This window comes from Nothobranchius furzeri, chromosome 13 (genome assembly GCF_043380555.1).
Source record: "Nothobranchius furzeri strain GRZ-AD chromosome 13, NfurGRZ-RIMD1, whole genome shotgun sequence".
NCBI lineage: Eukaryota > Metazoa > Chordata > Actinopteri > Cyprinodontiformes > Nothobranchiidae > Nothobranchius > Nothobranchius furzeri.
In genome coordinates, this window is record NC_091753.1 from 56,392,175 (window position 1) to 56,419,852 (window position 27,678).

The following is a 27,678-nucleotide window of genomic DNA, read 5'->3' on the forward strand; positions in this document are numbered from 1 at the left end:
TCAATCAATCAAATTTATTTATGAAGAGCTTTTCATACAAATGCGGCTCTAAGCGCTTTACAATATTAAAAATAACCAGACAGCAGTCGGTTTCCCGCCCCTCCCACACAGATTCACATATGAGATCCCCTTTGTATCTCCTTCCTCCCACCTTCAATCCCATCCCAAGCAGATGCACACACACACACACACACACACACACACACACACACACACACACACACACACACACACACACACACACACACACACACACGAGAAAGGGCTGCATCCATCCATTCTAACAATTCTTTAAATATCTATATAGAAAATCTCAGTGAGTGAAGGTGGTCAATGGATGACCTTTGACCTTCTTTTCCAATACATTTGTGGTTTTGTTGCATAAAACAAAGTTATAAATAAGTCAGTAAACCGTAATAATGTATAACATTTACTCATTTACTAATGATGTTTTATTTCTCAGCATTAGGTCGAGACTCAGTGTTACAATAATGTCACAATAATTAGTATTAATTAACTAAATTAAAATTATTAGTTTCATTCTTGTTTCCTAAACAAAAGATAAAAAAACTTTTTTAACTTGAAATCTAGCTTGAGTTTTTCTGTTCCTTTTGACTTCTTACGTCCTGCTGCCCTCCTGTGGTCGTTTGGTGTTACTACAAGTCCCACTTATTTTATTCAAGTTTCTTTTTGTTTTAAACCAGTTTTTTTTAATCTGATTTTATTTTTCTGGTTCTGATGACGGGGTTCTTTAGAATTCAAGTTCAGGCTGATCTGGTTTTAGGTGGTTTTCCATCGGTTCTACTTGAGCTGCAGCTGGAAACATCTGGATCAGCATGAATATGTTTTGTTAATATTTAGTTTTTTAAACTGAAAGTGTTTTTCTGATGGGTTATCGTTGGTTCAGACTATGTTTCGTTTCCTGCTGAGGACCAGACCAATAATACTATTTTTGTTGAGTGACAGAACTTAGTTCTTGGACCAAAAGGAGATCAAGTAAGTGAGAGCACATTATTATTAAAGCCTTTGGTTGTAATGGTACATGTTTTCATGTTCACATTCAGAGGCTGCGTCCTTCAAAGGAACCGGTCTACTCGGTCCACTGTTGGCATCAGAGACCGTCTGTAACCATTTACACATAAATATTCCACCGGTCATTTCCACCGGACGACCACACTGTCTCTGCACGAATATCAAACTGTCTCTCTGACATATCAAAATGGATGAAATCCCACTATCTCCAACTCAACCTCTCTAAAACTGAACTACTTGTCATCCCAGCAAAACCATCCATACGGCACAATATCTCAATCCAAAATGACTTCCTACCTCTGGCTCCTTCAAAGGCAGTTCGAAATCTGGGTGTTGTGATTGATGAACACCTGACCTTTAAAGATCACGTTTCCTCTGTTGCTCGTTCATGCCGCTTTGCGCTGTATAACATACGAAAGATCAGACCATACCTAACACAACATGCCACCCAGCTCCTGGTGCAATCTACTTTCATCTCCCGCCTCCATTACTGCAACGCCCTTCTAACTGGTCTTCCAGGCTGTACTGTGAGACCTCTTCAAATGGTCCAGAACGCAGCAGCGCGTCTGGTCTTCAATCAGCCAAAAAGAGCACACGTCACCCCTCTGTTCATTGAGCTCCACTGGCTACCGCTAGCAGCACGCATCAAATTCAAATAGCTAACACTAGCATACAAAGTCCGAGATGGTACGGCTCCCATCTACCTGAATCCTCTTGCAAGGGCTTACGTCTCGGCCCGGCCGCTCCGGTCATCACAGGATCATCGGCTAGCAGTGCCTACACCACGCTCAGGACAATCCAGACTCTTCTCATGCATCGTTCCACAAATGTGGAATGACCTTCCAAGCACTACCAGAACAGTGACTTCCTTTTCAATCTTCAAGAAACTCCTGAAGACCCTGCTCTTCAGAGAGCATCTTCTAAACTAGCACCCTCCCTCCACCCGTCCCCCTCTCTACTGTCCACTCCTTGTTCCCTCCTCTCCATGATTGATGTCAAGTTGTTGTTAGCCTCAAGAGCAACATGCCGATTATCACTTGTAAGTCGCTTTGGACAAAAGCGTCTGCTAAATACATAAACATAACATTAACTAATATTATCTTTTTCTCTTTGTTCCCTAATCATATAAAAATAAACCGAACCGTGAAATGAAAACCAAGGGAGGAGGTCCTGTCCCAAGTGGAGGAGTTTAAGTATCTCGGGGTCTTGTTCACGAGTGAGGGAAAACTGGAGCGTGAGATCGATAGGCGGATTGGTGCTGCATCTGCAGTGATGCGGGCGTTGTACCGGTCTGTCGTGGTGAAGAGAGAGCTGAGTCAGAAGGCGAAGCTCTCGATTTACCGGTCGATCTACGTTCCCGCCCTCACCTATGGTCATGAGCTTTGGGTAATGACCGAAAGAATGAGATCGTGGATACAAGCGGCTGAAATGAGTTTCCTCCGAAGAGCGGCTGGGCTCTCCCTTAGAGATAGGGAGAGAAGCTCAGTCATCCGGGAGGGGCTCGGAGTAGACCCGCTGCTCCTCCACATTGAGAGGCGCCAGTTGAGGTGGTTTGGGCATCTGGTCAGGATGCCTCCCTGGTGAGGTTTTCCGGGCACATCAAGGTCAAGGTCAGTTTTATTTATAGAGTGCATTTACAGCAGCAAAGCTACACCAAAGCGCTGTACAAGGTAAAACAAATCAAGGTACAACAGATCAACAATTAAAAACCTAAAATAAGATGAGCACACAACAGTCACAATCTGTAATAAAAGCTGTTAAAAGCTGTTAAGATGCTCAAGTCAGCCTGCATTAAAAGCCAAATCAGATATATAAAATGGGGCCAGGCCATGAAGGGATTTAAAAGCAAAAAGTAAAATTTTCAAATGGATCCTGTAAGAGACAGGAAGCCAATGGAGAGAGGCCAGAACCGGGGTTATGTGATCCCGCTTGCTGGTTCCAGTCAGCAAGCCGGCCGCATGCATTTTGGACCAGCTGAGGGTCCGCATCACTAATATTAGGGTCCAACCTGGAGGAGACCTAAAGGGAGACCCAGGACACGGTGGAGGGACTATGTCTCTCACCTGGCCAGGGAACGCCTTGGGATTCCCCTGGAAGAGCTGGCCCAAGTGGCTGGGGAGAGGGAAGTCTGGGCCTCTCGCCTTAAGACTGCTGCCCCCGCGACCCGACTCCGGATAAGAGGATGAAAATGGATGGATGGATAACCGAACTTATTTGATCGTGTTGGTTTAGACGTGTTTGGGTCTTTTTGTTAATCTCTTGTTATTTTGAAAGGTTTTAATTCATTCAGTTGTTCCAACTTTGCTCCTTTAGATTTTAAAGCAACACTAAAGAGTTTTTAACACTTACTGTCTTCAAACTGGTCTCAGTGGTTCTTCAGCCATAAACTGGAGCGACCTTACATTAGACAGCACTTACAACGTTGTTGTTCGGGTACGAGCCGCGGTCAGGGTGGAGCCTGTTGTGCTGGTAGCTCATATGAAGGCTAGTAGTTAGACTTTCTTCATTTCGCCGATCGTTTATAAAAAGCATCAAGGCGGAGCCAGGAAGTAATTTCTTTGGAGGCGAAGCAAAGATCTTCAACCAGAGTGAATATCGGCGCGGTCTACACTCACTGGAGGTGGCAGCAGGGTTGTTTACAACAGTTGTTCCAATTTCAACCAGTAGGGCAACAAATAGAAAACCTTTTTAAGTCGTACCTTGTTTAAATGATGTTCTGTCATCCAAGGTCTAGGTTCCCAAACCTTCTACTCTGGTCTTAAGATCTGTCAGCTTTTAACAGTTTTTGTTCTGCAGGGTGTTCCAGGTCCTTTGGGCCCTCAGGGCCCTGTGGGGCCTCCAGGCTTCCCCGGTCTTCAGGGACCTCCAGGACCAAAAGGCCAGAGAGGAGACGAGGGGCCCGCCGGAGCTCTTGGACCAAAAGGAGATCAAGTAAGTGAGAGCACATTATTATTAAAGCCTGTGGTTGTAGTGGTACATGTTTTCATGTTCACATTCAGAGGCTGCGTCCTTCAAAGGAACCGGTCTACTCGGTCCACTGTTGGCATCAGAGACCGTCTGTGCCCTTTTACACATAAATATGATCTCTTTCACGTTGTTCCCTAATCGTGTAAAAATAAACCGAACCGTGAAATAAAAACCAAGGTCTGAATCAAACTGGGATTTCAGGTGATTTAAACTGCTGTTGCAGGCGTTTGGAACTCCACGCCTTCTTTCTGCTGAAGGATGTCGGTAAATCCAGAAGCTTGCTTTATGACCAGAGAGTGGTGGCCTCCAGGTTGTTGGTAGCATCTCCTCCGCTGTTTATTCGGACTGATGTTAACTAGATTTGGGCTTGACACTGTTTTGCCTTTATTTGCGGGCATTTTTTGTTTGTTTGTTTGTTTGTTTGTTATTATGTCCTTTGGCGATGGTGGAAGTGGAGTTAAGAAACCATAGGGTTGTAGGTTCAAGCCCTGCTCAGTTTGTCGTGTCCTTGGGCAAGACACTTCACCCTCTTCACCGGCTGGTGGTGATGGGATGGACCGGTGGTGACAGCCTCACTCCTGTCAGTGAGCCCCAGGACAGCTGTGGCTACACTGTAGCTCATCACCACCAGTGTGTGAATGACTGATTGTGTTGCAAAGTGCCTTGGGGGGTCATAGGACTCTAGAAGGCTCTAAGTAGATCCGTTTGGTTTCTGGAGGGCTCCTTCCTAAGAGGGACCAGTCCTACCTGACAAACATAAAAGGTTCAGATGTGAGACCATGGTATACTTCTGTGTTAAACCAATCAGAGCTCTGAGTTTATGACCCACGTCCTCACATATGTGGAGAACACTTTAACATTTTGTTGGCTCTGTCTGTGATTTTAGGGACCTAATGGGGTTCCCGGTTTCCCAGGTTTAGAAGGAGTTCCGGTAAGGAGTCCCGTCTCTCCTCTGATATCTTCTCTGATTGTTGTATTTGTAAAGCAGGTGACGTCTTCATTTGTTTGTGGGTTCAGGGTCACCCAGGAGCTGGTGGAGGTCCTGGTGTTCCAGGTTTGGATGGTTGTAATGGAACCAGAGGGGACCGGGGGTATCCGGGACCCTTAGGAGAACAAGGATTTGATGGAGAACTGGTAAATGGCAACAGCTAAGAGCAGTGTACTGTAGGTAGTCCTTCATTAGGTCATCACTATGGTAACTGTGCTTAATTCTACAGGGTTTCCCAGGACCGAAAGGGTACCCAGGAGATCCAGTGATTCATGTCATCCAGTATCATGGAGTTCCTGTGAGTAAGGCTGATGTTTTCTGGTTCTGAAAGAGCTCCGCAGAGGAAATAATCCCAGTTTCTGTGTATGACAGGGGGACGTTGGACCCAGTGGACTGCCCGGTCTGCCGGTGAGAACTGATCCAACCATTAGGTACTGAGAGAAAACTGTTTGACAGGTCCTACCTTAGTTTGCTTCCTGTTTGTGTGCAGGGTGAGAAGGGTCTGCCAGGACCGATGGGAGCTGCTGGTCCTGCGGGACCAAATGGGATAAATGTGAGTCACAACAAACTCAGATTAGTTCAATTCTGGTTAATTCAGGTCGTTTGAATGAATTTTGTTTGCTTTGTTTCTTACCAGGGTCCCCCTGGCCCGTCTGGTGCGAGGGGTCCGCCTGTAAGTTTAGCAGCTCAGTGTTTTCAGTCTTATTTTTAGGTTATTTAGGGCGGGAAAGAGTTTAGATTTCTTGTCTTAATGGGACTAAAATCCGATCAAATACAATTACCATCAGCCGATTGATTACTGATTATAGATCAGCTGTTCAGTCACCAGCGTGATTTTTGTGTTTCAGGGAGAAAATGGTCTTTTACTGCCAGGACAAAAAGGAGATGAGGTATGAACGCTGGAGTGAAACAGCTTCAGTCTGGCCACGCCCCCATTGCATTCATCAGACCACGCCCCTTAGCTTCATTAATCAGGCTACACACCGACCACACATTCATCAGGCTAGGGCCACACGACATTGTTTTAGTCACATCACTTGAATGGCACTTTAAGTTATGCTGCACCATTTATGTACCACGGAGGGTAAACTATATTCTTTCAGGTCAAATTAGAGTTTTTGCAACAATCATAACTGTAGATACAGTAAATGATTTTATCAAACCACTTGGAAATGTACAAGAATATACAACTCAACATTTAAAGCTTCCTATTATCGACAGAAAAGAGTCCTCTTGAGCGAACATGGACTATTTTAATCCACAAAGGTGGGATTAATGTCTTATGTCTACAATCCAAAGCAGCATACTGCTAAAACCCTTAAATTTCCATAACTTCGGTTAGCATCCTCATAGTAGCTTCAATCTTTCCATGGACATCTTGCCTGATCCAACAGCTGAATGGCTATCCCCTCTGCTGGGACAACATATTATATCTCTATATAGATCTGTATCTTTATATATAGAATGGAACCCATGTGGTACTATCTTTGATCCACAGGGAGACCAGGGCCCCCAGGGGCCTCCAGGGCCCTATGAATATGTGGAACCTCCAGATGACCTTTACATCAAAGGAGAACAGGTCTGTTCTATGTGTTCCAGTTCTGCTGTGACCGTACCACTGAACTGTAATTTCACTGATTATTGTTCTTTTACCTTTGGGCTCTGTTGGTTCGACAGTAGGGATGAGCCGGATACTCGTTTCAGACGAGTATCCGGTATGGATAAAGCATTTTTGACGAGTATGAGCATGAAACGAGTAAAACTTGCAAATATCTGTAATCGTACTGAAGGAAAATCCTCATTGGGTAACTGACTGTCTTCACGCTCTGTGATTGGCCAGTCAAATAGAGTGCCCGCCCCTCCCTACACACAAAACTCTGCAGCCGGGGTCTCAGTCCGCGTCCGGTCCCCCCCCCCCCCCCCCCCCCCCACACACACACACACAGAGTAACGGATCTCTCTGTGCTTGCTTCACTGTTCACATTTCTTCAGTACTCCCTAGGTTTTCTTCAGTTTGTTTCTTTTTAAAGTTACTTTTTTCGTAATGTACGTGGTGCATTTGACAAGACAGAGCTGAAAACAGCTCGTGCTGCGTCAGTCACTGCCTCCGCTCCGGTCGTTTTTTTTTCTCCTCTCTCTCCTCTTCCTCAGGATCCGCTCCCTCTTTCCTGTTCACTCTCTCTCTCTCTTTCTTTACATTTTTAATCACTATTGTCTATTTTTTGCTCATTTTAAATATATTTTAATCATTTTCTAAATTCTTTTTTCTATTTTACATGTTTTGTTTTTGTGAAGCGCCCCGTGATTTTTATCTTGAGAGGCGCTATAGAAAAGATCTTTTCTTCTCTCTCTCTCCTAATTCGTGCACTTAAATATTAATGTTCAGATTTTGTTGAAAAACTTGTTCTGTAATAGTTCCTTTACTATTGTGATCAAAAACATTTAATCTCAACTCTGAGGCTGCTCTGTAAATAGTTTTCAAATAAACAATACACATAGCAACTTCTGATCAGACTTGAAATAACGTATTGATGTAAACCACACCCACTTCCGGTTAAACTACACCCACTTCCGGGTTAGGCCACGCCCACTCCGAATGCAGATACAGGTAGTGGTGTACTCGCTCATCCCTATTCTACAGTCCTTGCAGTTCCAAGGTTAAATGTGGGCTTGGGGCTTTGGTGTCTGATTCTAAAATGTGTGTTTTTTATTTATTTATTATTTTTTGGAATATTTTTGGATTGCAAAATTAAACAATTTCATTTTGATCTTAGTTTTGTGTTCTGTTGCTTCCATAACGGGTTTCCTGGGTCTTGTTTGGGTTGGGTTTTGAAATGAGTATTTGTTGTTTTTTTAGGGTTCTCCAGGAAAAACAGGAGAATGTGGAGGACAGGGACTACCGGTAAGTTTAAAGAACAGGACCTGCTGTTCTCCTCTTTGAGCGTCTTTGAGGTGATTGGACGTCCTTTTGGGAGAACTGAGGTTTAGTGGCCTATTATTGGCTGTGAGTGTGAAGATGAAAATGAAGCTTGATGCTTTTAGGGTCTTGACTCACTCCCTGGGATCAAAGGAGAGAAAGGGATTGTGGGATTTCCAGGATTCAGAGTAAGCTTTCTTCCCTTTTGAAGTGATTGGTCCAAATTGGTCTGTTCTGTTGAACCAATCAGAAGCTCAGGTTTGTGGTTCAACATAGTGTGTTTCTGTTCCAGGGTAACTCGGGTCAGCCAGGTCTGCCTGGACAGAGAGGTGTCAAGGTGAGCCCAAATAGAAGTGTTCTGTTTCTGGCTCCTGTTTCTCTTTGGTTTGGGATCTTCTCAGGTTTGGATTGAAGGTGTTTATGATTTCCAGGGAATACCAGGAAGTTGGGGCCTCCCAGGTCTGATTGGGCGAGAGGGTCTGAAGGTACGTCTGTGGTTTGAGGACTTCTATGTCTCACAAAAGAGCAAAGCCTCCTGAATGTGTCTTTTAATTTGGCCCCTCCCCCTGCAGGGCACGATGGGAGATCTGGGCCTTAAAGGCCTCCCTCGGATTGTTGACATCACTCACACAGGTTCAGATCAATACACCTATCCATCAGCTGACTGGGACAGAATCAGCTGATTGTTTCCTGTCTTCCAGGGGAGACTGGGGAGCCCGGGGCCCCTGGACAGAGGGGTCAGTCAGGGGACATGGGGCTAATGGGTATGCATGGCCCTCCCGGTCCCCGCGGGATATCAATACCAGGTGAGTTCTGGCATAAGTCATGTAACAATCAGCACGTAGACTCTTTTAGATTTACAGTACAGAGATTCATTATCTGATGGCACCATCTATGGGGGGGGGGTCTTAGCAAAAACATGGCATGTTTCCTACGCTATATCTCAGTACAGGGTAAGACCATCGACGTAAATACTGGACTAATAATATCCATATGCTCAAATGATACGTTTTTGATATAAAATGGGAGGTATCCATCACCGCCATTTTGACCGTGTCACACGTTTCATCTAGCCCAGACCATCCAAAACTGGAAAAAGGGGTAGGGCTGTAACGGTTAGGAAAAATGAACCAATGTAGCTACTAGCTAACTAAGCTAACCCAAGAAGCCAGGAAGAGGCCCCGGGGTAGCCAGCCCACGCGGTCGCTTGGTTTCCATGCAAGGCTGTGGTCATGCTGGTCGCATTTGGAGCTATAACATGGACTGTTAAAATACAAGCAGAGGCTTAGACAACTGCGATTGGAGCCAGGCACTCAGACTGCTTACGAGAGGTCATGCTCCGCCTCGGTCGCAGCTCAGCAAGAGCTACATGCTAACTCAAGCTAATGGAGGTTATTTGGTTGCTTTTAGCGAGAGAAACGCAGAAAGCGACTCCAAAGTCAGCTCAAAGAGCAGCAGCGTTTCTGTAATCTCCCTCAGGGAGCTCCACAGGTTAACGACATCCTGGCAGGGGCGTCTCCAGAAAATTTTGATAGGGGTGGCCAGATGGGACCAAAGAAAATTTTGGGGTGGCACACCAAATTGGTCCTTGTGGTAACTCTGGTAGAATTTAGCCTGTGGCGATGTGCTGCATTGCTCCTTTATTTGTTTTTATTATAAAAACAGTTTGTATCCAAAACATTTAACTCATTCACTGCCATTGACGACTAATGTCGTCATTTTAAATCCAGCTGTTCACTGTGGGTGTCCGAACGAGCCCCCGCACCGTGAGAACAAACATCTTAGCTCTAAAGCCGATCTTCATCCGCAGACGTCACACGTCACGTAATCTGGAAGCAGAACATCCATGTGTTAGGAGATTGTTTTGGGCCGCTGCTGTAAAAAAGGTGAGGCGCGAAACGGAAAAGCTTCTGCCGATCACAATTCAACAACGGATTATGAAAGAACGGATAATGCTCGAAATGTACAGATTCTTCCTGATGTAAGAGGTGATTCTCCGCTTTGTTTTGGTTGTTTTGGTGTCGACATCATCCTAGCGTGCAACGTTCTGTGACTCTTAAAAAAAACGTAAAAACGGTGAGAAACGCTGGCAGCGAATGAGTTAACTTACATTTTACAAAAACACACAAACAAATTTCTAGGGGTGGCCATGGCCACCCCTTGCCATCCCTTGGGGGCGCCATTGCATCCTGGCTTGGAAGCCAGGCGAACATCCCCCTCAGGAGACGGGAGCATGCCGCCTGCGTGAAGCAGCTGTTTCCGGCCGAGAGAAGGAGAAGCCGGGCACTCGCCTCGCTGGGCTTCCACCGCAAAGATGAAGTAGCAGATTTCCGGATCTCTGATCTCAGGACTGCCGCTCTTAAAGGGGGAGGCATGTTACCAAAACTCTGCAAGCCTCTCTGCAGCGGCAACCTTGCAAATCTTTGACTGCAATGGACCAGCAAAGCCCTGAAGCCTTAAGAGTTTCGGTATACCCAGCCAGCCCCACCAACACATTATACCCATTCTTAACCAAGCAGTGTTATGTTAAATGACACAGCTTCTCCCCCTATTCAACCGGCATAAAGTACACACGTATAATTTTACTTTCTGATAAAAAAGAAGCAGAAATGATCTGTTGGATCTGCTTAGATGATCTAACCCTAACCCCAACTCTAACCCCAGTGCAGTCATCAACCACAGCTCGCCCCATCCAAACACAAACACACAGACACCACTAAAGTTCAGAGAGTGGAAATGGCCGAACATTTTTAACGCGAGGCTGAGGCCTTTCCCCGGGGCTAGCTCCTAGCATTAGCTCTGGCTCTGACGTGGCTCCGATACTCGTTAATTATTCAGAATTTTAAGTATTTTTTTTTACACTTAAGCAGAAGAGTTACACCCCCCCCCCTTGATAAATTTAAGGTGGTGTGATAGAGCCTTACTTGTATATAAGGTGGTATGAAAGGCGTTCAAATGAAACCAGATTATATATAAGAATGCCTTCTCTGGGTCAGGGAGGAGGTCCTGCCCCAAGTGGAGGAGTTTAAGTATCTCGGGGTCTTGTTCACAAGTGACGGAAAACTGGAGCGAGAGATCGATAGGGGCATTGGTGCTTCATCTGTAGTGATGCGGACGTTGTACCGGTCTGTCATGATGAAAAGAGAGCTGAGTCAGAAGGCGAAGCTCTCGATTTACCGGTCGATCTACGTTCCCACCCTCACCTATGGTCATGAGCTTTGGGTAGTGGCTGAAAGTACGAGATCGCGGATACAAGCGGCCGAAATTAGTTTTCTCTGAAGAGTAGCTGGGCTCTCCCTTAGAAATAAAGCTCAGTCATCCGGGAGGGGCTCAGAGTAAATTCACTGCTCCTCCACATCGAGAGGAACCAGTTGAGGTGGCTCGATCATCTGGTCAGGACGCCTCCTGGACGCCTCCCTGGTGAGGTTTTCCGGGCACGTCCAACTGGGAGGAGGCCTAAAGGTAGACCCAGGACACGGTGGAGGGACTATGTCTCTCACCTGGCCAGGGAACGCCTTGGGATTCCCCCGGAGGAGCTGGCTCAAGTGGCTGGGGAGAGGGAAGTCTGGGCCTCTCGACTTAGACTACTGCCCCCGCGACCCGACTCCGGATAAGTGGATGATAAATGGATGGATGTACTATAGATATTCTATGAATTATTTCTTTTGTTTTTGTAGGACCAGCAGGTTTTGATGGTCAGAAAGGGGTTTCAGGAGCCAAAGGGGTCAAAGGAGAACCAGGGCAGATCGCAGAAGGACCTGGACTACCTGGAAAACCTGGAAAACCAGGTAGTCCAGGTCTCAGAGGGCCAAAGGGAGAGATGGGTATCCCAGGTATAAAAGCAACCCTGTTTGTTTTTTAGTTTACGTACAAATAATTAGTAGAAATCCGTTGTTATTCTGCCTTTCATTATTTCCTCTGCAGGAACGTACTGCCTTCCTGGACTCCCAGGATATTCTGGTGAACCAGGTGAACAGGGGTCCCCAGGGGCCTCGGGTTTCCAAGGGGATAAAGGTGTGTATGTTGGCAGTTTATTTATTCCTTATAGAATGATGAAAATAAATATGAGTTGTTTCTTGAAGAGCTTTATTTTCCCACGACGTCTCGGCTTTGGAATCCTGCAGAATAGAGAAAACTATCTGGAGAATAATCTGTGTGTGTGTGTGTGTGTGTGTGTGTGTGTGTGTGTGTGTGTGTGTGTGTGTGTGTGTGTGTGTGTGTGTGTGTGTGTGTGTGTGTGTGTGCATGTGTGCGTGCATGCATGCATGCGTGTGTGTGTGTTTTCAGGGAATCTTGGTAGCTGTTCTTGTGGTCTGGTCGTTCTGATGGGCCCACCTGGTCCTTGGGGGGAGACTGGGGCTAAAGGTGTTCCAGGTGTCACAGGAGCCCCAGGTCTGAGAGGAGACAAAGGTTTACCTGGAGACATGGGAGCAAGGGGTAAGCAGGTGAGTTTCAAACAACAGCGTGAGAGGAATCCACAGCTAACATCCAACTGAAGAAGTTTTGGTTTGAATGCAGGGTCCAGTTGGATCTAAGGGCGCTCGCGGGTGTAAAGGTCAGAAGGGAGATTTTATTGTGGAGGAAATTAAAGGTGAGTTCTTCTTATTTTGATTAAAAGCCTTTAACTTCCCTGGAGTTACATTTCAGTTATTGTTATTTTAGAAATGTGTCTTAGTGTTTCAAATGCAGGCTGGAAGTTTGCTTCCTGCATTAGCCACAGATGGAAAAGAGACAGGGAGGCGCTTAAGTCATAAAAAAGCCACACAGATCTACGACAGATCAGATCTGTAATTTTGCTTTCATGCACTCACCCACTTTGGCTCACGACAGAGAAGGTTGTTGATTTTTGCAGCCAGAGGGGAGCGGAGTGTGCCTGAGCTAGCAGAAGCTATCTGTTAGCGTTAGACTCCACAACATGCAGAACTTTTTCTGGCTTGTGTTATTTGTGGGGGGAAAAAACATCAACGCTGTGCTGCTGGTAGCCAATCAGAGTTGAGAATACCAGGAAATAATAAGACTCCACATCCTGCAGTTTTCTGCTAACTTTTACTTCATGAAACAGGAGCGCCAGAACGTTTTTCCACAGAGATCAACTCACAAGGTATTCGTTCATACTGATAATGAGTTGAAAAAATAAAAATAAAAAACTAGTGAACTTGTGCTTTAACCCTTTAGGCACTATCGTTTTTTCAGTAAAATATGAATTTTTTATATCACTATTTAAAGAGCTTGTAGCTTAAATCTGGTTAGAGATAGAGGAATATTGTAAATTAGAAAAATCTTCAGTATGAGCCAAATTTTGTGAGTGGAACAAATTCACTCACATGATTTGCGTATTATGACGTCATCAGGTAGCAGCCATATTGGATTGCATCAAATTTGCAGATTTTTGTTGTTTTTTGTTGTTTTTGTCTTATTTTTTTAGTGTTATTGTTTAAGATACATATATACACATTCCTATGTAGACATTTATAACTATGTATGTATATGTAGAGAGAGAGAGAGAGAGAGAGAGAGAGAGAGAGAGAGAGAGAGAGAGAGAGAGAGAGAGAGAGAGAGAGAGAGAGAGAGAGAGAGAGAGAGAGAGAGAGAGAGAGAGAGAGAGAGAGAGAGAGAGAGAGAGAGAGAGAGAGAGAGAGAGAGAGAGAGAGAGAGAGAGAGAGAGAGAGAGAGAGAGAGAGAGAGAGAGAGAGAGAGAGAGAGAGAGAGAGAGAGAGAGAGAGAGAGAGAGAGAGAGAGAGAGAGAGAGAGAGAGAGAGAGAGAGAGAGAGAGAGAGAGAGAGAGAGAGAGAGAGAGAGAGAGAGAGAGAGAGAGAGAGAGATATGGTTGGATAGATAGTTGGAAAGATGGATAGGGGCTGAATTGATCACCAGCGGAGTTTTCACTGGCCCGATCACCGCCACCACATCCTCCTCCCCCTGGCACGGTGGATCAAAGGATCAGACCCGGTACGAGCCCCCCCACCACGTCTCTTTGCCCGACGCGGAACATCGGACAAGATAAGGGCTTGATGGGCTGCTTGTGTAACCGTGTCGTCGCTGACGGACTCTGTTGCTGCGCGCTGAAGCCACACTTTCCGTCTCGCTAGAAGACGGCAGATCATCCTCGGACAGGAAATATTCTTCCTCCGAGTCCGAATCTGCCAGTACCAGACGAAGAGCTTCGTCAGCACTGAACATTCCTCTCGGCATTGTGTTTTTTTTCCTCTACCACTCGCTCGCTCTCACTCTCTGACTGCTCTGACAACCTCTGCGGCTCTGCGACTGGTGGGCGGGGCTCAAGTTCTAAATACTCGAAAAGTTTGAATAGTACCACACCCACAAATGTTGCTTGGATTGAAGTTACAGGCGTCTGCCACCCCGCAGTGTTACGTATTAACTGCCTGAGGGCTCATTTCTGCTGCTGTGGCTTATTAAATCCAACAATGCTGCTTGTCGCTGTTCTGCGACTTTGGCGCTTAAAGGGTTAAATCCCCAAACAGCTCGTCCATAAAGGTAAAGGCCAAACTTAATCGTGCAAAAGTTAATTTACTTCAGAAATTCAACTTAAAAGGTGAGATATGGGCCATTCCCAACTGTACCGGGTCGGCCCGGGCCGGGTAGCCCCAGTCGGCCCCAGCCTGGCCCGGTTGATTCCACACATCCTTGCCTTAAGCCCATGTGGGCTGATTCTACCCACCAATCAGAGGCTTGCTCTAATGGAAGGTGTGAATTTGCTGTCAGCAGTGGGTGTGTTGGCCCTGGTCGGCCTGAAGCAGACCCCCTCGAGAAGAGGGCTGAGAATGAGCCTTGGTTGGCCCGGAAAAATACCAGGCCACCCAGATATGTAAACAACCTACGCTACCCGGCCCGGGCCGACCCGGTACAGATGGGAATGGCCCAATAGACTCATTACTTGCGACGGGAGATTTTTCAAGCCTTTATTTGTTGCTGAAAGTGTCACACTCTAATTTATCCAAAGCACCTGCAGTGTTCCTGAGCCTTGAAACGGTTTCTCGGTCTGAATTACTGAAAGAAAGAAACTTTTGCACCATATTCATACTTTTTGAGTTTCACTTGTAGAAACAAATGCTCTTTATTTAGACACGTTGATGCATCAGTGGTTCTGATTCTGTCTTTGTGTTGGGTAATTTTATCAATCCAAGATTACCTTAGGGAAAGTTTAAAGCACAGGGGGTTATAGTAATCAATCAATACCAATCATAAACAATCAATTTAGACTTCGCAAAGTGGAGAGGAAAGATGCACACCAGACAAGGTTGCAGTTCACTCTCATCAGACTAACGCCTTCCAAAAGCATTTATTAAGCACACACAGAAGGAAAGACAGGAAATCGGACGCGGAAACGGAGCGAAGCTTCCTGAGATTTTCAGAATAAAGAAACGTACTGCCTTCCGGTCGCTTTACTTAAAAAAAAAACTGTGCGGCCCCGTGAGAAGTTATCACCTAGCTAGCGGTCTCCTTTGTTTTTCAGGTCCGTATTGGCGATTATAAAACGGACAGAACATAAAACACAAACCTTTTGGAGCCATGTTGTAGTTTTCTCCTGCTTGTTGTTGTGTTTACTGACGAAGTCACTCGTGTGACTTCGTGCTCTGTTGGTGACAGCTGCTCCCCTGCTGCTTCGCGTCTCGTGGGAAGGGCCAAGCAGCAGCTTACGCGAGCAGGACGTGCTGCTGACGGGGTGGAAAGCAGGGGTTCCCCGAAAATGTCAAACTTGACCCGTTTCAGAGGCGTCGCTCGTAGAAAATAGAACCGGCGCGTAAGGGCCGCGACATGCTGCTCCTGAGACGCGGCCGACTCGCGCTGCTGACGGCTCCGGTGGAAAGAAGGGGTTAGACTCTCAGGCGGGAAAGCTGTAAAGGGAGTCTGAACTTTCTCCGGGTGCACCCTAAATGAACAAAGCCATTGCTAGACTTTCTCAAGGGAGTTTTACTGATAAATGTTGGTTCCAAGGCAAGGTCATCCTCCCTGTAAGACCTACTGGAGCCTGGCATCTATCAACAGGATGAAGCTACGTTTAATAAGGCACCAGATGTTTAACAGTCAAGACATTAACATTAGTTCAATAATAATAATATCAGTTTTTATCCAACGCTTTGGTCTCCAGGTGAGAAGGGAAACATGGGCCCTGTGGGCCCAGCTGGTGTTCGAGGATTCTCCGGGAGAAATGGACTTAGTGGGAATCCAGGAGCCCCAGGGAACCCGGGCCTTCAGGTCTGTCCCTCAAAACGTCCTGTTCACTCTCGTTTCTAACTACAGGTTTAATGAACATCCAATTATCATCTTTGTCCTTCTAGAAGCAGGTCTCTGAGGTAACAAATTAGGAGGCTAAGACCTCCTCCTCTCCTTCCTCCAGATGCTCTCATCAGGATGGGTTCAGAACCTCCTGAAGAAGAGAGAACGTCTAGAAATAATTTGTTGTACCTGTATAAAAGTTTGCAACCTCCAGGAGGCACTGTTGTCCTACAATTTACTTCTGACCTTTGACCTCTTCGTCTGCTTCTTTTCAGGGTGAAAGCCTGATTGGTGTTCCGGGAGACCAAGGCGTCCAGGGATTTCCAGGACAGAAAGGACTTTTGGGCCCACCAGGTCCTCCAGGAGCGGCTGTGCCAGGTGCTGTGGGACAGCGTGGACATCCTGGTCTCACTGGACCTGCTGGGTTTCCTGGTGTTCAGGGGCCGAAGGGGCAGAAAGGTGAGGGAGGACAGAAAAGAGAACCAGCTTTAAAGGTAAAAAAGTTTGACTGAGATGGTTCGGGTTAGTTTCCATCTCCCAAATGAAGATTTTAGGACTTTTCTACGATGCGGACATGGGAGACACTGGAGAGAATGGCGTAAAACAGTGTTTTAGAAACTTCTATAACGTTCTAGATCTTTTATGAGTCTGCTATGTAGACAACCTGATCTGAAGTCCTCTGCTGGGGCAGCAGCATCAGAGCCAATGGTCGGAAAAGAAGGCTGGTTTGGTCCAGCGGACGGCTCTGGAGCCTCTAGAGTCTTCAGTCAGAGGTGTCTGCAGACCTGCTGGAACACAGAACCTAGTCTGAACTAGCCAGATCCAATTAGAACCTCCTAGGACCTGGCAGGCTCAGCTGCAACCAGTTAGAACCCGCCAGAACCCAAACTAGAATCAAATCTAATTGACCTCTTGGTTAGTGAAGATGTTTTGAACATGAAACAATTCCTGGCTTTCTTCAGTGTCCACCTGTGAAAACCCCTGATCTTCTGTTTGGCTCCTCCCCTTCCTACAGGTGACACTCTTTCCTGCGTGCGGCCAAACCCCGGTGCTCGAGGACAAACGGGAGATCCTGGAGTACCAGGTAAGATCCACGAGTCGCCTCTGTTTGTTCACCTCTTTGTTTAACCTCTCATCTGTTTCCCACCCAGGTTTCCCAGGTCCTCCAGGTCCCAAAGGTTATCCAGGCATCAGAGGACCAGATGGACTTAAAGGAGACGTGGGTCAGAAAGGATTCCCAGGACCGCCTGGACCACAAGGTCCCTTAGCCAACTTACCCTTTGTGCATCACGACTACATTACGCATCAAGACACTATCTTCATGTCTTCTCTTCTCCTTCTGCAGGACCTCGAGGTTTTGTTGGGGATACTGGAGACGAAGGGACTGAAGGTGTCAGTTTTGATGGAAGTCCAGGTAGAAACATGCAGAAGGTTTTGGTAACCACTGAGGTTCTATCAGAACCTTATCACAAGCATTCTTAGACATTCGTTAATAACATCACGAAGGAGCTCCGCCCCATGGTCACACACTCAAGTCTTACTGGATTTGACTCCAGAACCAGAGCCATGTTTATATCAAGTGGATGGTCAGGTTTATGTTTGTCTATTCCTCTAAAGGTCCTGGCACCAGATGCATTGTGGGTAAAAGACACTTTGTAGGGGTGTGTGTGTTGCTTTGGACCAAGTTCTGCTGGAAGATCTTAGATCTTATCATTTATGTTGACAGTTTTCCTGGCTTCCCAACAAAGGGAGAGCTTAAGTCACGCCCATCTACTTCCTGTCCATGTGTCCCCTACTGCACTCCTGCTACACTACACTACTCCTATAAATAAATAGGAGCCAATAGACCAGCAAAAGTTATTTTCTGGTCCTGTTTAACGTGTGCCTTAGATTTCACATGTGATGTTGTTTCAACAGTGGGCAAAAGTTTCTTTGGGTTTTGTGTGAAAACCAAGTCCCCATAATGCGGGACAGAAATTGAGGCCAATCCCTCCATCCATCTTCTGAACCCGCTTGTCCACGCAGGGTCGCGGGGTGGTGGTGGTGGTTGGGGGGGGGGGGGGGGTGCCTGGTGCCTATCTCCAGCGGTCAACGGGCAATCAGGCGGGGTACACCCTGGACAAGTTGCCAGTCGATCGCAGAAATTGAGGCCAACCCGGAAGTACCAAAAATTGCAGTTCCACTCTCATCCACTAGGGGCTGGTGTCAGAAGCGAGCAAATCCTCATTGACTCCCATGTTAAAAATACCAATTTCACTGCAGAAATAAACGTGTTTACAGCCTGGTACCAGAACATGTTTTTGGTTTAAATGATCTAGTTTACACTCATGACAACTCTGAGGGGGGTGAATGTTTTTCTCACTCTTCTGTTTAAATGTATTAAAAGCCTAAAACTCTGTATAATTAATGAGCATCAGACCCACGTGACCACAGAGCTAGCTCCAGGGAAAGGCCACAGCTCGGCGCATCTCAGATAGCAGCGGCGCTTGTCTGCTGTGCGGCTGCCGGCTTGTGGAGGTCTCGGAGACCTCTGTGTTCCACCCGGTTTTACCCAGCGGTCAGCCCGGCGTATCTCTGACTCAGAAGCTCTGGTGATGTGCACAGTTAACTCCAGTTGTAGCTAGGTTGCTACCTTCGTCAGCTTAGCTCCCACCTCTGTGTTAGCTTTGGGTTAGCTTCAGGTTAGCTTGTAGCTAGTTCGACCGGGTGTCGTCAGTTGATCCCAGCCTTACAGCCACACCCTCAGCTCCACCTCTCTTCCCTTTTGTGGAATTGTCTGGGCTTGACGGAACCTGTGACACGGTCAAAATGGCGGTGGTGGCCACCTCCCATTTATCCTCAAAAACGTGTTATTGGAGCCTATGGAAACCTATTGTCCATACATGTATATGTCGATGGTGAAAACCCGTAGCTGCTCATCTCACCAACTTTCTGTCATCAGACCACACAAGGAGAAGAAGATGGCTGTGAGCTTTGTAAGCTTTGCATCCTTCTATGAATGACTATGAATCTGACCATGAAAGAAGCAGCTTCGCTGGGGGGGAGGAGACTCTGCATCATATAAGCGACTTGTGATTTGTTGTCTTGTTCTTTACGGATTTTTACGAGCTTCCTTGACAGGCTGTTAACACACATAATAATTTTTTTATTTATAATGAAGGAACACATTTATGTGATTCAGGGCATAAACCAAAGCGGACCAGAAAATAACTTTTATAGCTTCATTCGCTTACATTCTTGTTTTTATTTTCAGTCAGGGGGATCATGAGCTCACCAGAAGGGGAGGAGACAAAGGCTCCCTATGGATGCTAATGCTGATGCTAATCGTGCCCATGAAGCTAGAGGGAGGCCACGGTAGCTCAGGAGGCAGAGCGGGTTGTTCCGTAATCGGAAGGTTGTAGGTTTGATCTCAGCTCTCACCAGAGAATGCTGCTGTTGTGTCCTTGGGCAAGACCCTTAACCCCCCTTGCCTGTTGGTGGTGGTCGGAGGGACCGGTGGCGTTGGTGTTCAGCAGTCTCACTTCTGTCAGTGCGCCCCAGGGCAGCTGTGGCTACAGCGTAGCTCATCCCCACCAGAGTTGAATGTGTGTGAATGGGTGGATGACTGGTTGTGTTGTAAAGCACCTTGGGGGGTTGTTGAACTCTAAGAAGTCTCTATACATAAACAGGCCATTTACCATAGAAGCCTTTCAGCAGGATCGTGTTTTCCGATTTGCTGCAGAAACGCTTCAAGAGCAAGCTAGACTCTGGATTCTCCAGACCTGAGTCCAATTCTTGGAAGGCTCTGGACAAATAAGTCTGAGCCATCGAGGTTTCTTCAAATAACTTCCAGGATTTAAAAGATCTGCTTCTGATGTTGCCAGAATCCCCCCTGCGGAGAAAACAGCGTAGTATATTATCTCTAGATGCAGAAAAGGCTTTTGATAGAGTTAACTGGAAGTTCTTATTTGCAACTTTACATAAATTTGGTTTTGGGAACTTCTTCATAAACTGGCTACAAACATTATACAGTTCGCCAATTGCACGTGTTAGGACGAACGACCAAATATCAGCTAGCTTCTGTCTTCAGAGGGGGACCAGGCAGGGATGCCCACTCTCCCCCTCACTGTTTGCTATCTTTATCGAACCACTAGCAGCAGCAATTAGGCAAACAACAGGTATTAAAGGGATAAAGTGTAATAAAATAGAACATAAGATCAGTCTTTATGCAGATGATGTTTTACTCTTCCTCCAGAATTCTCAATCGTCTCTGTCTCATTCAATAGAACTGATAAACTCTTTTTCAAAAGTTTCAGATTACTCTATAAACTGGTTAAAATCAACAGTTCTACCAATTAATTTCTCTTTTGTCAATTTACTTAATACTCAACTGGAGTCAGGTAATATCACATACCTGGGAATTAATGTCTCTCCCAAGTTAGCAGATCTAACCAAATTAAACTACATCCCACTTTTAAAGAAAGTGGAGGATGATCTTGCTAGATAGAAATCCTTACCAATATCACTGATGGGAAGAGTTGCTACAATTAAAATGATGGTCTTACCCAGAATAAATTACTTATTTTCAATGATCCCAAACAAACCACCAGCTGACTGGTTTAGATCTCTGGACTCCTCAATTACTAAATTCCTCTGGCAGGATAAACCTCCACGAATTAGCTTAAAAACGCTTCAGAAGAGCAAAGACAGAGGAGGACTGGATCTACCCAACTTTTATTATTATTTTTTAGCCAACAGGCTGCAATATATACCAAGATGGTTGCAAGATAACCCACTAGATGAGTCCTGGTTAGACATAGAACAGACAATTTGCAATACGATAGAGCTTTCAGACTTACCATTTATTAGCTCAAGCGTAAGAAAACATGAAGGCTTCAAAAGTATTAGTATCAGCACTTCTCTGACAGCATGGTGGGAGTATCTTAAAATGACAGAGTCTTCACTAGTACCATGCAGACGCACACCTATCTGGAATAATCCTGATATTTTGCAAAATAATAAAATGATGAACCTTCTGGACTGGAAAAATAAAGGAATCCTATACCTGGAAAACATATATGAAGGATTGGACTTCATCCCATTTAATAGAATAGTCTCCCAATTTGGAATAGAAAAGAATAGCTTTTTAGAATACCACCAAATCAAATCTGTAGTCAAACAAAAATTTAAGCTCAATAAAATAGAATTACAAACCCCGCCAAGGGTTTTAGACTTCTGCAATCTCAAACCCCCTAAACTACTGTCTAAAGTATATAAGACACTGTCCAAAATAGACGATAGAATAGCAATCCCTATTGAAAAATGGGAGGTGGATCTATCAGTCAGCTTTGACCAGAACTTCTGGTCCCAAACTTGTTTAAAAACTTTTAAAATGATCAGACACCCCAATTTACAATTAATTCAGTACAAAGTTCTACACAGAGTACACTATACAGGTCATCGGATGTTCAAGATGGGGTTTGTGTCGTCTGACATCTGTACACACTGCACAAACAACATTCCTGACAATTACGTTCATGCACTGTGGTCCTGTCCACCTGTCCAGGAATTTTGGGGTAGAGTATGTGAAGACCTGTCAAAGTCTCTGAAATGTCATATCCCAATCACCCCCTCTCTTTGTTTACTGGGAAACCTGGATGATGTCCCGATTGAAAAATCTTTGGTTCACGTGGTTCTGACTGCCATATGCATCGCTAAGAAAACTATCCTCTTGAATTGGAAAAATAGAGAAAATCTCTGCATTAACCAGTATAGAAATCTTTTGTTAGATCATATTGCACTTGATTTAGCCTCTGCTTCCACTTCAAATAAATCTCTCTGGGCTCCTTTGATCGGTTCCATCACATAGCGGTGATGGGGGGCCGTTGATGATGTCCTGCGGGATGATGTGGGTGGGGGGGTGGAGGGTCTGAGTTTGGAGTATCTGGATGTTCCCTGGGGATGGGTTCACTGGGGATGTCTGGCACTGGGGGGCCGTTCCCCCCCTCTGGAGGTGCTTGGGTTGCCTCGGGGGGTGTACTGCTGGCGGTTGTGAGTGGGGCCCCTTGGAGGTCTTGGCGGCGGCCATGGGTCACTGCCTGGCGGCTGCATTGCCCCTGGGTGGGTCTGGGTGGGGGCCTGGGGGCTCGGGGTGTTGGGGTGGCCGGCCCCGTGTGGGGATCTGGGCTGGGCCTTGGGGGTCGGGTCCCTACATGTACGCTGCCGGGAAGAAGGCAGGAATACGCAGAAGTACCTGGCCCGGGTTCAGGGGCGTAGGGCAGGCCCTGGCTCCTCTGTTGTCCCATCACAGGGGAGGGGGAGGTCCAGGAGGGGGAGGACCCAACCTTACCTGGATGTCTTATGTCTTATATATTCTGGAAGTTGTGCAAATGCAGGGATGGGCATAGATATTCTGCTGGGGTGGGGCTGGGTCGGCTCCCTCGGGCTCTGTGGGGCTCTGTGATGCTGCTGCTTTGGGCCCTGGCAGGATGGGCTGGGGTCTCCATGCCCTGGGCGGCGATATGACAACGGAGGTGCCTATTGGGGTCAGTGGGGGAGCTGGCTCCCTGGAGGGCTAAGCCCTACCAGCCATTCCTCCCCATCCCCGTTTATTTCTCTCCTCCTGCTCCCTCACATCATCACACAAACATGCACATAGGACCTTGGGGGGTGGACAAGTCGAGGAGTGCGGGTATGGACCCCATTTCCGCATTCCTGTGGCTTCCTGCCCCCCAATTTTATTTGCACCTTATGCACTTCCACCGACGACATTCCACGCAAACATACACTTAGGGCCTTGGGAGTGAGCACATTCAACGGCACTTGGCAGGGGGAGTTCTCAGCCTCCTCCCGAGTGCCGGTGCCCACTTCGAATTTTAAACTGCATTTAGACACCAAGGGCTGTGGGTGCAAGTAGGGTGGTGCAGTGGCATCAGCTGGCATAGGCCAGAAAATGCCCGCACTGCCCACTCACCACAGCAATAGAATACACCTCATTAACACACAACACTATGTTGGAGCAGGTGGAGGGAGACCACGGGGTCTTAGCACACCTCTGTTGTTGCTTGGCTGCCTGGGGCTGGAGACTAGGAGGGAGATCTGGCCGTCTGGTTGGGGTCTGGGGTGGTGGGTTGCTGTGCTCGGCGGTGGGCGGGGGAGCCTGCTCATCAGCACCCCAGCAGAAAGGGTCAAACTCTGGTAACCGGTGGTGGTTGTACCCCATGTGCAGCATTACCGGGACCAGAGTGAATAGGGTGTGTATGGGGAGCATGAATGGGTGTCCGGCGTGTATTTTTGTAAGTCTTTGGTTGTATGTGCATGTGTGAGCATGAGGGAGGGAGTGTGTGACTGTGTTTGTGTATGACTGTATATGTCAGGTGGGGCCTTTGACTCCTCCCTTCTCCTGGGACCTCCTTTGATGATATAGATCTTCGTCTCCCCTCCCCCCTGTCACACCTGGTGTGGGTGTGATGCCTTGGTCTGCCTGAGTGTTCGTGGCTCCCGGGTCAGGGAGTTTAAGATTTTTGGCATCTGCCTGATCAATCCCGGTGGCGGCCTGGGGGGGTCTGGGTCCCTGGGCTCTGCTGGGTCCCCGGCGGGGGTGGTCGCCCCTGGGTCCCGGGTCGCTGGGTCCCGGACTCGGCCGGCTAGGGGGTGGGAGGCTGCGGGCAGGCCTGAGGACTTGCCGCTGATATCTCCCGGGGCTCTGCCGGCTGCTGGTTGTGGCCCCCCGGGGCGATCCTCTGTGCCTCTCGAGGGGGGCGGGGGCCTTTCTGGTTGCGGGCTCCTTGGGGTTCCTGTGTTCTGGGGCAGCGCCTGGATCTCTGGGACTTGGAGCTCCCCCCCGTCTCCTACGCGTCTTTGGGGGGCAGATCTGTGGTCCCTCACACTCTCTATTGGACGCTCCTATAGATAAACCTTACATAAACAAGCGCGTGTACACACACAGGTGCTCACATGGTGCTCTCATAAGTATGGGCTTGGGCACGTTCAACACATGTCTTAAGACTATGGTGGGCACTCAATGCACTGTGGTATATTATCATGTGACTGTTTAGTTAAACGATTGATTATATATTTCTTCATCAAGTTGACGCAGTGATAGCTTGATTCTGTTATATTGGTGTTGTGTCCCATTTTTTGTTATGTTTTGCTTTTTTCTCGTCTCATTTTGCAGGTCTAGAAGCAGACTCTTGTTCATTATTGTTTATTTTTGTTGAATCCCCCCCCCACCTAACCCCCTCTCTCCCCACCTTTTCTCTTTTCCTTTCTCTTTCACCTCTGTCTCCGTGTCTGGTCGAAATTACAAAGCATTCAAAAACAATAACAATAAAGTTTTAAATATCAGGTGCGACATTAAAAGCAGACTCTTTGATGCTCCACCTGAGACATTAAAAGCAGATGCTCTGATGCTCCACCTGAGAGTAAAACTGTAAGGCTTGTTACCAGCATTCAGACATCAATTCTGCTTGCTTCACAGCCAGACAGGACACGTTTAAAAAAAAAAAAAAAAAAAAAAAAAAAAAAAAACAGCGTAGACCAGCATATGTTATGTTTTAGTGCTGGTATTTTGGTCCAGCATGCAATGCTAGTCCAGTACGGGAAGCTGGTGATTGGATGCTGGTCCAACATGCAGGACCAGCATCCCATCTTGGACCAGTGTATTGCACCATCACCTAAACGCAACATATGCTGGTCTATGCAGTTTTCTTCAGCAGGGACAGCATAACCTCAGCAAAGGGACCTGCTGACTACCTAGGCAGGTGAAACTCCCAACAGAAATGATCTGGAGAACAGATGTTTTACTGCTCCATAATTAACCGTAATCATTGCGTTCTTCTTGATCGTCTTGTTCAAAACTCTGGAGGGAGTTTATTTTGAATCTTTCCAGGGTCAGCTGCTCATTTTGTTTAATACAAACACAAAGTATCTCAGATGAGCCAACAGGTTGCTTTTCAGCTGCATTTTTTATTACTGCACTAGGATCTTTGGGGCTCCCTGGTCTTCCTGGACTCCCTGGACTACGAGGGGATAATGATTACGGACCCTCTGGATCTACTGGCTTTCCAGGACCACTGGGGTTTCCAGGACCTAAAGGAGTCCCCGGCCCCCCTGGCCAACAAGGAGCACCAGGTGAATCAACAGACCTGGTTGAATATTTTTTGTGCAGATTGGTGACAGTGAAGGTTCTGCAAGGGTTCCTTTTGTTCTGCTGGGCTCCCAGCAAGTCCAATATTCCCTCCTGTCTTACATGTCAGCATTAGCTTCGTTATGGTTAATATTTATATTTGTTTAATTGTCGATGTTGTAAAGTCTGAAGTTGCTTCATATGTTTGTAAAGGAGCCCTGGGCCTGCCTGGAGACTCAGGTGTGAAGGGTCAGAAAGGAGAGGAGGGTGACCCGGGCACAGTTGGACCCACTGGACCCAAACCCGAGCGATGTGAGGCAGGACAACCCGGTGAAATGGGCCTCTGTGGCCCTCAGGGACTCTCTGGCCCTCCAGGTGCACGTTAGTCCTAGAGTTGTTCTCTAGACTTTTTATTTGTCAGCTGCACATTCATGACCATTTCCTTCTGCTGTAGTAACCTCAGTCTGTTGTGATTTCATTTTAGGTTTTATGGGCCAGAAAGGTGAGATCGGTGACAGGGGTCCACCTGGTTTTGGCTCTAAAGGCCAAACCGGTGAACTGGGAAATCCTGGTTTCCCAGGAATCCAGGGGTTTCAGGGGCCCCCTGGCCCTGTTGGGGACCCTGGCTTGATGGGGGTTGTTGGTCAGAAAGGTGAGGTGAACAAAAGATTATAGCAGCAATAACAACTGACATCAGCAGGTCACATTAAACAGGCCTACATACAACAGACACACACACCCCAGTGAGGCATGATAGATGGCTGCTCGTACTGATCCAGGTTCTGTTGGAGCTTTCATCCTCTCCACCGTCGCTGCATGCTTGCTTAGTATGAGGATTGCTGTAAAGTCTCTTGACATTTGTCAGTGACTGGATTGCATCTGCTGGGCTAGGAAACTCGTCGTCGTCATCGTCTTCCTCCGCTTATCCGGGTCCGGGTCGCGGGGGCAGCCTCCCAACTAGGGAGCTCCAGACCGTCCTCTCCCCGGCCACCTCCACCAGCTCCTACGGCAGGACCCCAAGGCGTTCCCGGACCAGATTGGAGATGTAACCTCTCCAACGTGTCCTGGGTCGACCCGGGGGCCTCCTGCCGGCAGGACATGCCCGAAACACCTCCCCTGGGAGGCGTCCAGGAGGCTTCCTGACCAGATGCCCAAACCACCTCAAATGACTTCTTTCGATCCGGAGGAGCAGCGGTTCTACTCCGAGTCCCTCCCGAATGTCCGAGCTCCTCACCCTATCTCTAAGGCTGAGCCCGACCACCCTACGGAGAAAACTCATTTCGGCTGCTTGCATCCGCGATCTCGTTCTTTCGGTCATTACCCAAAGCTCATGACCATAGGTGAGGATTGGGACGTAGATCGACCGGTAAATCGAGAGCCTGGCTTCCTGGCTCAGCTCCCTCTTCACCACGACAGATCGGCTCAGCATCCACATCACTGCAGACGCCGAACCGATCCGCCTGTCGATCTCCCGATCCCTCCTACCCTCACAGAGAACAAGACCCCGAGATACTTAAACTCCTCCACTTGAGGTAGGACCTCTCTCCCGACCCGGAGTTGGCAAGGAAACTAATTGGCAAAATTAACTGAACTCAGTTGGAATGTTTACTTTGTGAAGTGCCTTGAGGTGACTCTTGTCCTGATTTGATGCTTTGTAAATAAACTGTTTTAGGTCTAATTGGACCCCAGGGCCAGAAAGGAGAGCCAGGAACCTTGGGAAGTACAGGGTGCCCTGGAGTCCCAGGCAGGGATGGAGAAAGGGGCCCCAGTGGGCAAGATGGGGCTCAAGGATGTGAAGGATCAAAGGGAGAAAAAGGTAAACATGTACTAATCTAACCAGTCTGCATCAGCACAGTTCTACAACACATGCCTGCACCACGAGCACCGTGGACAGCTCCATCTAGATGCTCATCCTGTTCCCAAACGTCCCTCGCCTGCAGGTTCTAAAGGAGACCTGGGACCTCCAGGAGACACCAAGATAATCGATATAAAAGGCATGGCAGGACAACGAGGACCAGCTGGCATCAATGGTGTCCAAGGACCTCAAGGTGGGAGGGACTGGTGGCATTCAACACTGGTCTTTCTGCAAAACTCTGAAAATCTGTTTGCTTTGTTCAGTTAGTAGTTATATCAGGCCCTCAGGGCTGCAGGTTCGTGCCTCGTTCAGTCTGTCGCAGCCGTTGTTTCCTTGGGCAAGACACTTCACCCACCTTGTCTGCTGGCGGTGCTCAGGGAGCTAGCGGCGCCAAGGGTGTATGGCAGCTCCACCTTTATTAGGTTAATTAGCCCAGGACTACAATGGCAACATTGTAGTTAATCACATCTCATCACTGTGTGTGTGTGTGTGGGGGGGGGGGGGGGGGGGGGGGGCAAGGCTCTTTACAACACTTTGCAACACAACTGCAAATTCACACGCTGGCAATAATGAGA

General features: G+C 47.3%; 1 protein-coding gene across 1 annotated transcript in view; it reads left to right on the forward strand.

Annotated features, from left to right (window-relative positions):
• Positions 1 to 27,678, forward strand: part of col4a4 (collagen, type IV, alpha 4) — a 44,289-nt gene that overhangs the window by 6,626 nt on the left and 9,985 nt on the right. The window contains exons 4-32 of the mRNA XM_054742378.2: positions 3,829 to 3,963; positions 4,886 to 4,930; positions 5,017 to 5,133; positions 5,217 to 5,285; positions 5,360 to 5,395; positions 5,478 to 5,540; positions 5,625 to 5,660; positions 5,836 to 5,877; positions 6,486 to 6,566; positions 7,845 to 7,889; positions 8,030 to 8,092; positions 8,197 to 8,241; positions 8,336 to 8,389; positions 8,477 to 8,537; positions 8,606 to 8,710; positions 11,582 to 11,737; positions 11,829 to 11,918; positions 12,192 to 12,349; positions 12,423 to 12,495; positions 16,015 to 16,121; positions 16,418 to 16,601; positions 17,158 to 17,226; positions 17,294 to 17,401; positions 17,488 to 17,556; positions 25,104 to 25,253; positions 25,462 to 25,623; positions 25,733 to 25,900; positions 26,921 to 27,064; positions 27,189 to 27,296. Coding sequence (XP_054598353.1) covers positions 3,829 to 3,963; positions 4,886 to 4,930; positions 5,017 to 5,133; positions 5,217 to 5,285; positions 5,360 to 5,395; positions 5,478 to 5,540; positions 5,625 to 5,660; positions 5,836 to 5,877; positions 6,486 to 6,566; positions 7,845 to 7,889; positions 8,030 to 8,092; positions 8,197 to 8,241; positions 8,336 to 8,389; positions 8,477 to 8,537; positions 8,606 to 8,710; positions 11,582 to 11,737; positions 11,829 to 11,918; positions 12,192 to 12,349; positions 12,423 to 12,495; positions 16,015 to 16,121; positions 16,418 to 16,601; positions 17,158 to 17,226; positions 17,294 to 17,401; positions 17,488 to 17,556; positions 25,104 to 25,253; positions 25,462 to 25,623; positions 25,733 to 25,900; positions 26,921 to 27,064; positions 27,189 to 27,296 — 2,743 coding nt within the window. The remainder of the gene's footprint in view (positions 1 to 3,828; positions 3,964 to 4,885; positions 4,931 to 5,016; positions 5,134 to 5,216; positions 5,286 to 5,359; positions 5,396 to 5,477; positions 5,541 to 5,624; positions 5,661 to 5,835; positions 5,878 to 6,485; positions 6,567 to 7,844; positions 7,890 to 8,029; positions 8,093 to 8,196; positions 8,242 to 8,335; positions 8,390 to 8,476; positions 8,538 to 8,605; positions 8,711 to 11,581; positions 11,738 to 11,828; positions 11,919 to 12,191; positions 12,350 to 12,422; positions 12,496 to 16,014; positions 16,122 to 16,417; positions 16,602 to 17,157; positions 17,227 to 17,293; positions 17,402 to 17,487; positions 17,557 to 25,103; positions 25,254 to 25,461; positions 25,624 to 25,732; positions 25,901 to 26,920; positions 27,065 to 27,188; positions 27,297 to 27,678) is intronic.